Raw genomic sequence first — 16,904 nt, 5'->3', positions numbered from 1 at the left:
TGCGCCCCAATCTTGTGAGCACCGTGCGAGAGGGAGAGAGAAGGAAATTAAAAAACTTTGGTGAAGAACCACTAAAAACGACGACGCTTGGTTGATTTATTTTTTATTCTTTTAACAGCTTACATGCAGTAGTGAAAACTACGTAAGCCAGATCTATGTAAAGCCCATCTTTTACAGCATCCTCTAAAAAAGTGATACATCAGCTAAGAAAACAAAATACAATAAACATGAGAACAACAGATCTTGTGAGGAAAAAAAAACCGTAATGTAACAAAAGAAACACCGCCTCTCCTCTGCCCAAAACCATCGCCTAATGCTATTAGATCTTCAACCTAAAGCCACCACCATAGACCGATTGGAGGATTGGGAGGGGCTCGTCACGTTGCCATCCACTATCTGGCCAGATTTGCATCGGTTTGGCCATCGTTTGAGCAAATTTGCATCCGTTTGAGCAGATTTGCATCGGTTTGACCACCGTCTAGCAAGATCTGTGCCAGTTTGGCTACTGTTTAGCTAGATATGTGCCGATATGGCCACCGTTTGGCCATCGTTGCCATCCTGAGTCGATCCGCCATGGCCTCTCCATCTCTCCTTCTCATCCGCGCGTTAAGTTTGTGCTTCGTGGTGGGCTGAAGCTTGGGCGGTGCGGTGGTGTTGGGCGGAACCCGACAATGGCATTAGGTTGAAGAGGTGGTAGAGCCTTTTTATTGATTATTTATTTATTTTTTTCCATAAGATCCTGTGCTCTCATATATATTGTATTTAGTATTTTTAAATAATGTGTCAACCTCTCATTAAAGATGCAAAATAATACTTCCATCCCAATAGTAGTGCCTAAAAATCAGTTTAAGTGAAATAGTAAAATTGCATGACTAAAATGTTATATGAATTTTAAAAAATTTAATAGCAAAAATTTTAAAAAAATATTCTTTAACTAAAATTTAGATAAACATTTGCTTACTCTTAAAAAGAAACAAAAACCAATAGAATTTTTAAAGCCATTTTATTGTATAAAAATTTTCAAAATAATTTTAAAATATTTATTGTATACATTTTTCAATTCTCAACATGACAAGCAAAAGGTCAGAAAACGCACGCGCCACTCTCACTCAGTCTGAAAAAGCGCGCGAAAGCTCCATAGCAGTCCGTGCGACGAAGCAGAATGCCGGAGCTTCCGGAGGTGGAGGCGGCGAGGCGGGCCGTGGAGGAGCACTGCGTGGGGAAAAAGATAAAGAAGGCGATCATAGCAAACGACACCAAAGTCATCGACGGAGTCTCGCCCTCGGACTTCGAGGCCGTTCTCCTGGGCAAGACCGTAATTTCAGCCCGCCGCAAGGGCAAGAACCTCTGGCTCCAGCTCGATTCCCCTCCCTTCCCTTCCTTCCAATTCGGTACAGTGCTCTTCAGGAACCCTAAAAAAATCACAGAGAAGAACCTTGTTTTTCTTTTTTAGGGCGTGTTTGGTTTGTGTTGTATTGAAAAGAATGGTTTTTTTTTTTTTTTGAGAGAATCATAATAAACTAATATGTGTTATCTGTTTCTCCAAGTTTCCCTTGATTGTACGAATATGACCGTGTAATTGAAATGTGAGGTCCATGACCTGTGTGGTCTTATTTGTTTCAGGCATGGCGGGTGCTATATATATTAAGGGTGTTGCAGTTACAAAATACAAGAGGTGAGGCATCGTTGAAAATACATTGTACACAATTTTTCTGATAACATTATGATATAGAAGCTGTTCTAGTTAGTATTCTTAGATGGTTTTAGTTGACCCCATTAAGGGCTATAATATAATAGTTCCATTAATTTCTTAATATAGGAACTGTTCAAGGCATGTTTGTCACATTTTAACTTTGAACTTAGTGACTTATTTAAATAGATTAAAAGGAGTAGGGGATTTCATGCAGAGTATCAAAAATTAGTTGATAGTAGTTTTTATTAGTTATGCATATTTTCTTGGAAAGAAAAAGACCCTGGCTTTTCCAATGTTTCTCCATAAAGGAGAGAAATCATGTAATTGTATGGATATTTGTATTTTTAAAGTATAGCTTGTTACATGCATAACATGCGTCTCTTAAATGCCAAATTCCAGCTTATAAATCTAGAGTTTGTAAAGTTTCATGTTCAAAACAACACGAAATTTTTGTGGCATTTTTAGAGTCTTGAACTTTTCAGGGCTGAAGCTGAAAATCTTTCTTTTGGAAATATTTTCTTGCGGTGAAGTTCTTTTAAGTGACTAGAGAAACTTCTCTGGCAAATAATAGCGAAGCATGCTTACCAAATCCATGGTACTGCTTCCTAAGTAAGCCTGAAAAGGAAAAACAAAAAAAGAAAGGAAAATCTCGTGTGATTAAGGAAAGCTCTACTGATTTTGTGAAGTATAAAAGTGAAACAGGTAATTATATGATTTAATGAGTTACAAGAGTTTTTCAGGAGCATTGAACTTAGTCTACTAGTGAAGCACACCTATTGTGTCCCAATTTATTAGTTCTGCCAAATCTGAAATTTTCCTGTAAATAGACAATTTCTCACAACGTTGGTCTCAAATTTCATCTGTGTTTATTATGATAACTATCTCATATTGTTAATTGTTCCAGATAGACGCCTGTTTAATGATCGCCATTTGTATGATAATTTCCAGTTGTTAAATGTAATAACGGAGTGTTTGCACAGGTCTGCTGTAAATGACACTGATGAATGGCCATCCAAATACTCAAAGTTTTTTATAGAAGTAAGAATTTTGCTCCTTCAATGTATGGGAATATTTATGCTTGTATCCTCGTGTTTTTCTTTATTAAATTAATAATATGGGGTCATACATCATTGCGATTTTGAGAATTATTGTACTCTACATGGGATCTAGTGTGGTTCAGGTCATTTATGTACAAGTTTGTAGAATTAATGTCAGCTGAACTGTGTTTTTTTAATTAATAAGGAATCACATATTTATGCATATTCGTCTATTCTCAAGTTTTTCATTAATCTGGTTACATCTTTTTCTTTTTTTCTTTTCTTTTTTTCTTTTTTTATTTTTTTTATAATAATGAAGTTCCAAAAGTCCCTTATTAGTTAGTTGTAAATATCTCTTGGTCTCAATGTAATTAGATCTAAGAAGATGCAAAAGGTCTCATGGAGCAGATAATTAGATTTGTTCCATCTAGTTGTATTCTCCTTGTGCTTAGTATTGGAGTGGGTGGGCATTTGTATTGTTTGGTTCCCACATGTGGCATTTACACTCCATTTTGTAATAATTTATGGAATGATTTATTTTTTGTTTATTGACTTTCAATTTGATTTGATATTTCCATATCTACACATAAAAGTGATGAGAAGGCCCCTCTGCACTTTATAATGAGATTAAATTACTTAAAAAAAAAAAATACGAAGGCACTTTTTTCACTTTGGGATCTATTTGAACACTTAATTAGGATTGTAAATTCTCATTGAATGTCCTTGTGCAGCTAGATGATGGTTTGGAGCTGTCCTTCACTGACAAGAGGCGATTTGCTAAAGTCCGCTTACTCAAAGATGTATCATAACATCACTTGCTAATGAGCTTGAAATTTCCACTGGTGTTTTTGTATTTTTATTATCACACGAAGTAGACATTTTATATTGCCAATGGTTTTGTTAATACAGCCAGCTGCAGTACCCCCCATATCTGAGCTTGGACCTGACGCACTTTTGGAGCCTATGACAATTGATGAATTTATTGAATCCTTGAGCAAGAAGAAAATTGCAATTAAGGCTTTATTACTTGACCAGGTTAAAGCTGTTTTGCTCACTTCTCTTGCTGTTCCTAAGACTATACTGCTAAGAAATCTCTGCTTAATGGTTATTAAATAAATTTATGTGATTTCTGTATCATGCTTGCTTTGGAACATCAGATTTAGGTATTTAGCATTGTGTTCTCTTCTATTTTCTCTAAATATAGTTAGATGTATGCAAATTGTTTTTCATCTTTAAAATTATCTGTATCTAGGGCTGGGCGTCGGTTAAAGTTGGTCGGTGTCGGTAGAAAAATTTTTGTTTCGCCAAAATGTTGGTAAAGTCGGAAATTTCACCGACTTATTCCGCCAAATTTTTGTCCCGACACCGATAGGTGGTCGGTAAAGTCGGTTTGGTAGAGTCGGTCGGTATGTGAAAAAATTGAAAATTATCGGTGAAGTCGGTCGGTAAAGTCAGTTCGATTAACAAATTTTATTTCGCCTACCGAACCGAATTTGTCAAAAGAAAATAAAAAAAATGTTTCGCCTACCGCCCATTGGTTAATCGGTGTCAGTAGAAGTCAGTTGGCTATCGGTCAGTAGGCGGTCGAAAGTTCGTAGGCGGTGAATTTGCCTAGGCCTATTTGTATCTAATGTGAAATGTGAACAAAATGTCGTGCTGAATTATGTTCTTGGATGCATTGGCATATACTACTATAATTTGTGTGAAGTTTCATGCTTGCATAGGGTGTTATGACTTATGTGAAGTAACTGAGAGCTAACATATGGATGGTGAGAAAGATGGTTTAGAATTAAGGATTCGTGACTAAAATTGCAACACCACATGTGTACACCGCATATTCTGCTATATATACACATGGTGCCTAATTGGAATCTTGGTTGTCCCTTTCTATAGCCAGATATGCATAACTTAATTATTTGATTCCCTTTTATGCTTGATGGATCAAACTGGTTAGAATGGAAGAATCTGTTATGTACTTGATGTTGCTTGCCCTGTGTATTTCCTGTGGCTTTCCAATATTTGAAACATGGCCTAGATTCTAGGTTCTGATAACTTGAGAAGCCACAAAATAGTTTGTTTTAAAGTGATTAAGATGCAAAAGTGTTCCCCCAAATTGCTCGTTTCCAGAATCTTCTTACATTCTTTATTTGAAGTCATCACTTTTTGGATCAGCATTCGTACTTTGGTGTTTGCTTTTTATATTCCAATGAGACGCTCTCGATGAGCTTGGCACTTAGAGCTTCTGAGAGTCTGAGATCTATGTTCATCACTTTCTTGGATCTATATATTTAACCTGTCCATATTTTCAAACATGCCTTACAAGGTAGTGAGATCATTCTCTATGTTGAACCTCCTTGCACTTCTAAGACTCAATTTCAATGACTTTAAAATGGTGTAGGTAAGCCAATCCTAGTTGATAAGCTTCATAAAACAACATTAAACTCTGGATCTTGTAGATTTATTCAAGGACAAAGTAGAAGATCGAGAAGAATTAATCTTTTTATTTTAATTGTTTGCACTGAAGATCAATCAGTTCAATGTGAGACAAGCAATGTAGTTTAAATGAAGGCTTCATTTATGGGGAAGGCGAAAGACGGGTGTAAGATGTATTCTGACCTTTCTCCCCCTCCCCACCGCTACCCCCACCCCCACCCCCACCCCCTTGTTGTAGGTAGAATTTGATCCTAGATCCATGGTATGGCGAGATTTTACCAGTTGAGCTAATTCATAGTTGACATCCCCTGAAGTAGTGTGACTTTATGTTCTGAGTGATGGAAAATTTTCCCTAAAAGAGTGGAATGACATTATGAGATCTGTATAGCTGAACCAATAGTTGGGTTCAGTCTTTGTTGAGTCGAGATGCAGACACCTACTTTAATGCTGGAAAAGTGAAATACTACCAGCTTCTTGCTAAATTTGGGGAGGCTTTATCTGAGGGACAAGCTGAAATATTAGCACGTAAACACATCCTAATTGAACTACCATTGAATCAATTAGTCACTGAAAGGGATTGATTTTTTGAAAGAAATAAGTAGTTGTTCAACAAGGAGTCTTCAAAAGCCACGAGAAATAATCATAATTAAAAAGATAAAAAGGAAGAAAGCAAAGAAATTCTAAATCCATAAGCAGGGTAAGCAGCCTAAAATGATTCTTTGTTAATTGACTTTTGTAATTTTCAGGGTCCATTTTGTTTTTCTAGAAAATTAGTTTTGTCAGACCTAAGTGCATTAGAATTATCTCTATTATTTTTCCTTGATGATCTTGAGATCCTTGTGTACAAACTATGCAGCGAAGTAGCAAAAATTAGAATGACTTATCTAGTTCCACATGCAAGTGTTTTTTTGAATGATCATTACTTCATTTTGTATACTTATTAATTTTTATTTTCTCATTTTGTAAATCTTTGCAGAGCTACATTGCAGGTATTGGCAATTGGATCGCGGATGAAGTGCTATACCAAGTCAGTCTGCCCTTTATATCGAACATCAATTAAATTTTATTTTCAATAAATATTTTTGCTTCTGATTTTGGTGACTTTAGTTTGGGAACTCATTGTGACATATTTCATTTATGCTTTTGAGTTTGTTATTTCTTCATAATTTTCTCCAGATTGATGTATATAGTTTTTCTTATGAGTAAATGAATTTCATTAAAAACACAAAGGGGCACTCAGGTACATAGGAAGTATACAAGAGAAACACCTAATAAAAAAGTCATGAAAACTAGAAATATGAGAACACTCATGGGCAACCATCCATTGGTTTGGAGTGTTGAAGAAGAAGGCCTTTAATTCCACCACCATCCTTTCACTATCTTTAAAGCTTCTCATTTTTTTTTCTCTAGATACACCACATCAAGCAAGGCGGGATCATCTTCCAAACAATTTCACTTTGAGGACTACCACACTGCCCTCTCCAATAAGCGAAAGATATATCACTCAATGGGGCATGACCCACGCTAAATCAAAGAAGCCCAAGATAGAGTTCCGTAAGGCACTAGCTATTTTGCAATGAAGTAATAGGTGGTCAACAGTTTTTCCATTGTTCTTGCACATGCAATGCCAATCTACCGCAATGATTTGCTATTTTTTGAAGTTGTCCAAAGTGAGGATCTTACCTAAAATGGTTGACCAAGTAAAGAAAGCCACTCTTAAGAGGGCCTTACTCCAAATACTCTGAGGGAAATGATTGCAAACATGGATAATTAAGACACTATAAAATGAATGTGTAGGGCATTTTGTAGTAGCCTGTGTCTTCAGAAGTGTCACGGAAAATTTTGAATGGGCTTTTGCGGGTGTGTATGGACCAACTGATGCTAGCATCCGAAGCAATTTTTGGGATGAACTGGGAGGTGTAATGAATGTGTGGGATCGACCTTGGTGTGTGGGAGGGGATTTTAATATCGTGCGTAATCCTGGAGAAAGATTACGGGCTACAAGACAAACACAAGCAATGACCGATTTCGTTGATTTCATCTTCGAGCATGGGCTTATCGACCTTCCAATGGTAGGAGGGCGGATCACATGGTCTAATAGGCGTGCAGGGTCCAGACTTGATAGATTTTTGATCTCTACAGAATGGGAGGAACACTATCCAGATGTATGCCAAAAAAGATTGCCTAGAGTATTATCAGACCACTTTCCAGTGATATTGGAGTGTGGAGCTGGAAGAAGGGGTCGGATACCATTCAGGTTCGAAAACATGTGGTTACAAGCGGAGGGGTTCGTGGAGCAGGTACAGAATTGGTGGAATTCCTATTCCTTCGAAGGTAATCCTAGTTATGTGCTGGCCCGCAAGCTGAAAGCTTTGAAAGGGGACCTCAAAAAATGGAATGTGGAGATTTTCGGCGACATAGGCAAACGTAAAAAGGAGTTGGAGGAGGCTTTGGGTGGGCTGGACAGAATAATAGAAAGTAGAGAATTAACGGAAGAGGAGACGATTCGGCGAGATGAATGCTCTCAAAACTTAGAGAAGACACTCTTACACGAAGAAATGAGTTGGAGGCAGAAATCTAGAGCATTGTGGCTAAAAGAGGGCGATCGGAATACGAAGTTCTTTCATAGGTTGGCAAACTCACACAAGAGAAATAACACGGTTGCGGCAATGATGGTGGGTGGGAGAAGGACCGAGGATCCGGTAGCTATACAGGAGCACATTGTACATTTTTATAAAGCGTTATATTCTGAGCAGTGTCAGGCGAGACCAACCTCATTATTAGATCCTCTGATGGAACATATTAACTCTATTGAGGAAGGGGAGAGAATGTGGCTGGAGAGAGATTTTGAGGAAGAGGAGATTTGGGTGGTGGTGAGGAATTTGCAGGGTGATAAGGCACCTGGACCGGATGGTTTTACTATGGCGTTCTATCAGAAATGTTGGAAGGTCCTTAAGGAGGATTTGATGGCAGTCTTCAAGGAATTCCATGATAGTGGTAAATTCGAGAAGAGCATTAATGCTACTTTTGTGGCACTTATCCCAAAGAAAGCTGGGGCGGTGGACATAAAGGATTTTCGACCTATTAGCCTGGTAAGCGGAGTGTATAAAATAATCTCAAAGGTGTTGGTTAGCCGGATGAACTCCGTAATGGGGAAGCTTGTATCACAAACCCAAAATGCTTTTATACCAGGCAGGCAAATTTTAGATTCTGTTTTAATGGCGAACGAATGTGTGCATAGTCGGATTCGATCGGGGGAACCGGGTCTTATTTGCAAATTGGATTTGGAGAAGGCTTATGATCATGTCAACTGGGATTTTCTATTATACATGTTGGAGAGATGTGGGTTCGGGGAAAGGTGGAGAGCATGGATTCACCATTGTGTCTCTACTGTACGATTTTCAGTGCTCATTAATGGAACACCGGCAGATTTTTTTGGTAGTTCTCGGGGAGTGAGACAAGGGGATCCTTTGTCCCCTCTTTTATTTGTGTTGGTGATGGAGGCTTTTAGTAGGATGATGAAGGCAATGGTGGAGAGAGAGCTTATGGCTGGTTTCTCGGTGGGTTCGCGGTTTGAAGAGGTAATGGAAGTGTCGCATCTACTTTTTGCTGATGATACTATTATCTTTTGTGAGCCAAAGGTGGAACAACTTCGGAATTTGCGCTGTCTGTTATTGTGCTTTGAAGCGGTTGCGGGGTTGAAAATAAATTTAGCAAAGTCTGTGATTGCTCCTATAGGGGTGGTGGAAGATGTAGAAGGATTGGCAAGTATACTTGGATGTGGTGTGGATTCAATACCATTTATATATTTGGGGCTGCCTTTGGGGGCTCATAATAAGGACCCCTCTATATGGAATAAGGTCATAGAGAAGTTGGAGACGAAATTGGCGGGGTGGAAGCGAATGTATCTATCCAAGGGGGGGAGATTAACGTTGATCAAGAGCACGCTATCTAGTATACCCACATACTATTTATCGTTGTTTCAAATTCCAGTGAGTGTGGCGAAACGGATCGAAAAAATACAAAGAGACTTTCTATGGGGAGGTGTCGGAGATGAGTTCAAATTCCATTTGGTCCGTTGGTCCAACATTTGCATGCCTATGGAGGCGGGGGGATTAGGAGTAAAGAATTTGATACAATTCAATCAAGCTTTATTGGGTAAATGGCTGTGGAGATTTGCACATGAAAGAGATACATGGTGGAGGAAATTAGTGGAGACAAAATATGAGGTGATGAGGGGTGATTGGTGTACCAAGGAGGTAGGAGGGTCACATGGGGTGGGATTGTGGAAAAGTATCCGAAGGGGGTGGGATGAGTTTAAGCAACATGTACGATTCGAGGTGGGAACCGGGTCTCGTGTGTTGTTTTGGCAGGATGTGTGGTGTGGGGAGGCACCTCTGCAGAATTTGTTTCCCGCCTTGTTCAATATTGCATGTGGTAAGGAGGTATGGGTAGAAGAGAATATGGAGAGGGTAAATGGAGCTATATATTGGAATGTAAGATTTACTCGACCTGTTCATGATTGGGAATTGGAGGAGGTTTCAAGTTTCTTCGAATTGCTGTATTCACAACAGGTAAGGCAAGGTGGGGTAGATAAAATTTGTTGGTTTCCCTCGAAGAGGAAAATTTTTGAGGTGAAATCTTTCTACAAGGTGAAGTTAAATCCAGTCCCGGTGGATGGTCCGTGGAAGCTTATTTGGAAGAGTAAAGCTCCTCCGAGGGTGGCTTTTTTCGTTTGGACGGCGGTTATGGGGAAAATTTTAACATTGGACAACCTACGAAAAAAGAACATCATTGTGACAGAATGGTGTTGTATGTGCAAGAAGAGTGGAGAATCTATTGATCACCTTTTAGTGCATTGTGAAGTTGCTGTAGAGGTATGGAATATGATACTCCAGCTATTTGGTATAACGTGGGTGATGCCGAGGAGTTTGAAGGAATGTTTGGGAAGTTGGAGAGGGGAAAGGGGAAAGCGATCAGCCGTGCACATTTGGAGGATGGCTCCTTTGTGTGTAATGTGGTCCTTATGGAGAGAAAGGAATGCGCGGAGCTTTGAGGATCATGAAATGGGCAATACAGAATTGAAGCAAAGGGTGCTACAAACTCTCTTCTCTTGGAGGATATTGGGGTTTTCTTCGCAAGCTTCAACGCTTACGGAATTTATAGATTTATGTGCGTCCTTTTCAGTTTAAAGCTCGTGTAGTGGGCTTTTTTGTATACTTCCTGTGTACATGGGTTGCGCCCCTTGCGCTTTTTATACAATGACTTTTACTTATCAAAAAAAAAATGATCTTACCTAAAGTGGTCTGGGCAATGTCTAGGCAACCTCCTCTAGGGCACACTAGGAAACTGGGCTTCTCAATCAGAAGAGACGAGAAATCTATCAATTCTAGACCAGAAAGGAAGATCTTGATTATTCTACCAAGGGAATGGTCCCCTTACAAGAGAAAGATCTATAAGACCCTGATAAAAAATGAAATCTGAGAATTCTGTCATAGTTGGACTAAACTGGCCCTCTCTCGACGTCTCACTAGGGAAATGAGTGACCTTAAAGTTTCCCCTAATCCACCAATGTTATATTCCACCAACTAAGCAAATTTGCTAATTCATCCCTGAGAAGCCTTCTAGCCCCATTAGAATTAGGGCCATAAACACCTGTAAAAGCCCAAGTAAAATGATCTTCGACCTTCTAAATGAGCACATAATAGTAAACTCCCCCACATGCTCATTGATTTTCTCCACCACCCTCCTATCCAACGTAAGCGAAATTCCAGTAGAAGCTCGTCTAGAATCTAGACAACAACAATCCACATGATGGAAACCCCATAAACCATGAACCACTCTACAAGAGACTTATGATCTAGTTTAGTTTCCTGAAAGCAAACCACATCCGCCTTCCAATCTCTGAGCAAATTCCTTATCCTTAGGTGCTTATCCCCCGCATTCAACCCTCACAAGGATAACAAAGGACTATGTCGAGTGGTGCTGTATGTGCAAGAAGAGTGGGGAATCCGTTGATCATCTTTTGCTTCATTACAACGTGGCAGCCGCATTGTGGAATTACATTGTTTGGGATAGAGTGGGTTATGCCGAGATGGATGTTGGACTTCTTGACATGCTGGGGTGGTTCGGTTGGTTGTGGTCTAATGAGGGAAGTTTGGAGGCTGGCCTGGTTGTGCGTAATGTGGTGTATTTGGAGGGAGAGAAACACATGGACATTTGAGGATGTTGAGCTTTTGGTGGTTGAGTTGTGAAGGAATATGATTAATATGTTGCATATGTGGATGGTGGCACATCATCGAGTGGATGTTCCTACTTTAGTAGTTTTCATGAACTTATTTTATTCTTCTTCTTATTAGGGGCTCATCTTTGTATATTCCCAGTGTACTAGGGTTGCACCCCTCTGTGCTCTATTAATGATACTGAAATTACTTACATAAAAAATATATATATATATTATAAAATAAAAAATAAAAAAATTTAGGCTTCATTAAGAACTGAGAAACCTCTACCCTTACCTCATCCACGACTAGAACTTCTACCTTTAGTGTCATAATTACTAGAGCAATCCAGCCTTTTTAACTCTTTATTATCTCTATTTGCCCATTCAGAAATGGAGGCTGAATCCATACGGAACGACTTGCTTTGATGACTGTCAACAATGCCATAAGCTCCTCTTCAAAACCTTGATAAGAATGCCCCACAACACGATAGATATCTGTTACTTTTTGCAAAACTCAGTATAAATATTCCGGCTCTGAGCAATCAGTTCTCCCGAACTCAACAGGGTGACAAGGATTCAGAGGTGTGCACTGTGCAGATCATGGCCTCCTACCTATTGTGGATTTCCACATCTAGGCAAGGCAGTGGCTCACTATCAAATTGGTAGTTCCCTTTTGCACAACCCAATTCCCTCCCAAACAAAGTAGACAGTTCGTTACCTCCTCCCTATCAATAATAGCAATGTCCTCTGGCGAATTCTTAGAGGATGAAAGTGATGAAGAGGGCATGTAGTCCGCTAAAGAAATATGTGTCCCCCCTTCACCACTTTTGCCCACTCTGAAGGCTTAGGAATTTACTCAACACCCACAGGGCCCAAACTGGAGGTTGTCGACCTTGAGTCAAAAGCAACATCACCCAAGCCCTCTATTTGCCAGATTAAACGAGGCACTCTCCCAAAACAGGACACATCACCAACATTGCCAGCATCAGGTGGCCCAAACCCAAGAGCAACCAACACTACTTCTTCCTCGGCGGTATCTGAAGAGTGGGATTGAGAAAGTGGCCGAGAATGATTTTCTGGGGACAACACCTGAGAAGAACCATTGGCGAGATACCCCACTGAAACTTCGACCCCCATGACATTCTGTTTGGGGAAACCAAGGCTGCCAAGCTATTGCCGGCAAGTTCTAAACACCTCATCAAGCTTTCCTACACATGCGATGGTAGCTGCAGGGAAGGATCCAGAACCTTAGAATTCACTGGCGGATGAGTTTCCCAAAACCTCACTCGGCATGGCTTTTAGATCAACAACAGAGATGACAACACTGCATGAAGAAAATGGAGAAAATGCAGAACCAAGTGTAAATTGAGGGTGAAGGATCTCTCGTCCGGCACTACGATGAAGCCCTTCCAACCAACCCTACCATACTCTGCCACAGCTAAGTAGCGCACATGTTTATTAGAGCAACACTGCACGAGGAAGGCTGTGACCCCAACTCTGGAGGTTCTCTTAAAAAATCCTTCATCCCTTCCTATGGAAACCATGGCCTCCAAGGTGGTTGGTTAACAACCAAGCAAGTTAACCACCAAAGCTAACTTTTCCCAAATGGATAGATCGAACAATACCTCGACTCCTTTCACGAATTTGTAACATTGTAGACCCGTCCTCTGCTGCAAGCTCAAAAGATTTGGATTCAATAAAGCACTACCTTGAATTCCCCATAGGACTAACAAAATTCACTAACAAACAACTAGGACCACTGCAGCTGCCGGAAAAGCACAACAACTGAAATGGCTGTCAGGACGTGCCAATGAGAAGCCTCATTTATTTCTACAGAACAGAGAGGGATGGGGCGATGATACAGAAAATTTATTGATACAGTCTTATGTGTATAGTTCTAGGATGATCCTTAGACATGAAGATGTGTTGACATAATTTGAACACTGATCTGCTCTCTTTTCACCAAACTGCAACTTGAGATTAAATTTTTGTTCCTAGGGAGGCAAATTATGTCACATGGGGGTTGAGGCTGCGATTCTCTTTCTTTTTCTTGTTCTCTTGGAATCCTAAGAAATGTATAATCAATGGTCAGTGAAGTTTCAAAGAATATTAAATGTTCGGTGGCTTCTTCATGCTTCGATTTTTTTTTTTGTTCTCTCATCTACAATTCAATTTTTGGACTTCAATGACTAATTTAATTCCTCACAGGCAAGAATTCATCCACTGCAAGTTGCTGCCAGCCTGTCCAAGGAAAACTGCAGAGACTTACACAAGTGCATAAAAGAGGTGGGTGATAGTCTTTTGTTTTGGAGTATTTCCTCGCAATTTAGAAACCTTTCTTTTGTGGGACATGCATTCTTCATGGAATATATAGAGGACAATACATGTAGGTTATTCAATATGCGGTTAGAGTTGATGCTGATTGCAGTCGGTTTCCTCTTGAGTGGTTATTTCATTTTCGATGGGGCAAAAGGCCTGGAAAAGTTAATGGTAAGATTCTTCTGTTATATGTGATCATTTTGACAAAATAATTGATTTTACAGGTCATTGAGAAAGCAATTGAAGTTGGGGCGGATAGTAGTCAGTTTCCTAAAAACTGGATATTTCATTCCCGCGAAAAGAAGTCTAAGGCTTTTGTTGATGGTTTGGCTCCTGATCTTATGTGATATCTCATATAGAACTACAGAAACATGTTTGGATGGTATTCAATACCTCTGCCATATTTCATATCTGGTTATCTTCAAAATAAAAATCATTGACAACTTTCAATTATGAGAGCTTTCTTTCATCATTAACTTGATGAAAATAATATAATCAAACCTTAGAAACTAAGCTAGCACATTGTAGCATGTGCCTCAGATCTTTTTTCACATGGTGAAGATATTTTTTCATTGATGGTACTAATTAGTATGCACTTTGATACTGCAAGATGATGAGCATATTTCTCCTTCTGAATCTTTTGTGCTATTCATTTTGAGCAAGTGGTCCTCTAGGTTCTATTTCTATCATATCTCATCTGTTTCTCTTGTGGATTTCTTCTCAGTTTGATGATATCTTGAGACTAATATCAAACTTGAAGGATCCAGATTATGATTAATTCAATAACTTTCTTTTCTGCTTCAATTCTTTTCATAAAGGAAATTGCATATAAAGTATTTGGGTGCAGTTATGTTTACAGTTTGATTTGTTTAGTGGCATATTTTAATACTGGGATTCGATAGTCAACTGCAAGAGAAAGTGGCACTGAAATTGCAAAATTGAAAATTGAAAACTTCAGTTGTGAAAACTAATGGAAGATTTGGGATGCACAACAGAGGAAAGGTTCCATTTTTGGATCTGATAATAATACTGTTGTCTTGCCATGCAATAGGGCTTGATTGTAGTTGCTTAGGGTTACGCTGACAAAAAGAATAAAAAATTATTGAGGAGTAATCTTTCAGTAAAAATAAGGGAAGGAGATTAAAAGTTCTTGTCTCACGTGGGAAATTTGCTTCCTTGTTCTATAAATTAAAGGGAAATGGTACCAATGAGCTTTAGTTCAAATGGTACTTCTTTCCTTTGTAGCAAGGTGGAGGAGGGTGAGGTCCTGGGTTCATGTCACCAAGAGCATGTGTATGTGTAAAACTTACCAATCAAAAAAATAAATTAAAGGGAATGGTTTTCATGAGTGTTTCTTGCTATTTAACATGCTATTGGAGATATGTCTTCGAAACTTTTAGATCTAGATGATACTTACATGGAGCTGTTTTTTATATTTTAAGTTCCTTTGAAGCATCTAGTTACTTATAAAAACAAATTTCTTTAATTTCCTTTAAAGCATCTAGTAAAATCATTTCAAATTTAGGTTTTACCGACACTTTCTTGATGATTTCTGCCTGTTTGATGCACCTTTTCTGGTTTGGGTTTTCTTTAAGTTTCCCAATCATCTCCTAATTGTTTTCTGGTATGTGCCCTCATTCAATAAAGGAGTTAGCTACTGTTGATTATTTAGATTTACAATTTGAAGCCGATGTAAAAAATGGCCTATGTATTAGATATTAAAAACAAAGTAAAAAACGACCTTATTAGATATTAAAAACAAAGCGAAAAAAGGTATGCCACTTTCATGAAGTAGCACGATAAGGGATCATAAAAAATTTTACTATAGAAGACAGTGAAGCTATGTGATTGAAGATTTCCTTAGTCACTGTATTTTAGACTAGTGTTTGGTAACGATTATGTTGCTTTTTTTTTTTCGTTTACGTCTCTCTCTCTCTCCAATTAAGTGTGAAAATGGATTTCTTTCTTTTTCTTTTTACTTGGATGATTATCTATGATTATCACTCCCTACTAGACCTACTTGTTTGTCCTTGGCATATGAGTTGAAGATTCGATTCTAAGTCTAGAATACTGGCCTAATGCGCTCATTTGAGATCCATGTATACATGTTTGAAATTAAATGGTATTGATTATTATGAAACATGAACTTGACCCAGTGTTTAATTTATATCAGATATATTATGATGTAATATATTTGAACTTTTCTTCTATTCTTACACCTACCTTTTCCTAATTTAGAGAACCTAGGTAGTCCATCTCATATAAAGATTCAGACTTTTCTTTACAAAGAATGATATATTAACCTTTTAACATGCTAGTGTTGAACATCATTCTTTTAATAGGCTTTATGTTAGTTCAAAGATACTAGGTTTATTTAGGACCAAGGAATAATCGTTCATTTTCTTATTTTATTTCTTGAGCACATTTTATCCTATTTGTTTTATAGACATCTTGAGCTACAAATATTTATGAAATTCCATGTAATGGCAGGGAAGAAAATTGATTTCATCAATGCTGGTGGCAGGGTATGTCATTCTCAAACAGCACCCTTTAATAGTTATAGCTTTAATTTGCGGTTCATGTGATGAGAATGTTTTTTTTTTGGGTCTTAGACAACAGCATATGTACCAGAGTTACAAAAGCTAAGTGGAAACCAAGCTGCAAAAGCAGTGGGTGAACCCAAAAAGAGAACTTCAAAGAAAAAAGGTGGTGGGAAAGATGACAGTGATGAACCAGCAAACAAGGAAGAGGAAATTATTGAAAGTGATGAACTGAAGAAAGGACCTAAGCCTAGAGGTCGAACTAAAAAGCCTCTTATGAAAAGAAAAATTGAGGATAGTGACGATGATGAGGGAGGTGATAATGATATTGGCGGTGCTGCTGCTGCTGATAGTGATAGTGATGAAGTTCAAAAGAAGAAAATGAAAAAAGCAACCTCTAAGGCAGAGAAGGCATCCAAGAGAAAGGTGCAAACCAGTCAAAATAGTAAGAAGGCAAAGAAGAAAGCAAAGTAGGTAGGTAACAAGATATTGAGAAGGTTGTCATCCCCAGTGCATGTTTTGGAAGAACTGAAGGACCAGAATATTTTGTTTGTAACTATTGTCAGTAGGCTGACCTATTTTTTTCATGGAACTGGTCAATCCTAACCTTTTTGTCATGCACATAACTTCTATCATGGATGCACAGGACTTCTATATGG

The 16,904-nt window shown here is 38.6% G+C and overlaps 2 protein-coding genes across 3 annotated transcripts; both read left to right on the top strand.

The window, feature by feature from the left end:
• The first annotated feature begins 1,081 nt into the window (after positions 1–1,081).
• On the top strand, positions 1,082–16,882 carry LOC132186785 (formamidopyrimidine-DNA glycosylase). 2 transcript variants are annotated; one of them, XM_059600846.2, is made up of 10 exons: positions 1,082–1,391; positions 1,624–1,675; positions 2,674–2,731; positions 3,462–3,530; positions 3,640–3,765; positions 6,140–6,190; positions 13,595–13,672; positions 13,930–14,029; positions 16,196–16,230; positions 16,318–16,882. In XM_059600846.2, the coding sequence occupies exons 1-10, from the start codon at positions 1,163–1,165 to the stop codon at positions 16,717–16,719; spliced, it is 1,200 nt and encodes a 399-aa protein (XP_059456829.1). In that variant the 5' UTR covers positions 1,082–1,162; the 3' UTR covers positions 16,720–16,882. The 2 variants fall into 2 exon arrangements, with proteins under 2 accessions (XP_059456829.1, XP_059456830.1); XM_059600847.2 differs by lacking the exon at positions 13,930–14,029 and adding an exon at positions 13,777–13,876.
• LOC148585016 (uncharacterized) lies at positions 7,457–11,386 on the top strand. The gene is made up of 3 exons (XM_088517223.1): positions 7,457–9,094; positions 9,161–10,335; positions 11,091–11,386. Exons 1-3 carry the CDS (start codon positions 7,722–7,724, stop codon positions 11,384–11,386), a joined length of 2,844 nt encoding a protein of 947 aa, XP_088373349.1. The 5' UTR covers positions 7,457–7,721.
• Positions 16,883–16,904: the final 22 nt, after the last annotated feature.

The sequence above is a fragment of the Corylus avellana genome, chromosome 6, assembly GCF_965113065.1.
Source record: "Corylus avellana chromosome 6, dhCorAvel1.hap1.2, whole genome shotgun sequence".
Classification (NCBI taxonomy): Eukaryota; Viridiplantae; Streptophyta; class Magnoliopsida; order Fagales; family Betulaceae; genus Corylus; species Corylus avellana.
This window is presented reverse-complemented; position numbering and strand designations above follow the sequence as displayed.

Excerpts from the sequence above, each read along its gene's own strand:
- LOC132186785 (XM_059600846.2), top strand. The coding sequence starts at position 1,163 with ATGCCGGAGCTTCCGGAGGTGGAGGCGGCGAGGCGGGCCGTGGAGGAG. Across the intron at positions 1,676-2,673 it reads GCAGTTACAAAATACAAGAG|GTCTGCTGTAAATGACACTG; the intron begins GTGAGGCATCGT and ends GTGTTTGCACAG. Across the intron at positions 3,766-6,139 it reads AGGCTTTATTACTTGACCAG|AGCTACATTGCAGGTATTGG; the intron begins GTTAAAGCTGTT and ends AAATCTTTGCAG.
- LOC148585016 (XM_088517223.1), top strand. The coding sequence starts at position 7,722 with ATGAGTTGGAGGCAGAAATCTAGAGCATTGTGGCTAAAAGAGGGCGAT. Across the intron at positions 9,095-9,160 it reads TCCAAGGGGGGGAGATTAAC|TGTGGCGAAACGGATCGAAA; the intron begins GTTGATCAAGAG and ends AATTCCAGTGAG. Across the intron at positions 10,336-11,090 it reads TACGGAATTTATAGATTTAT|GTGCTTATCCCCCGCATTCA; the intron begins GTGCGTCCTTTT and ends CCTTATCCTTAG.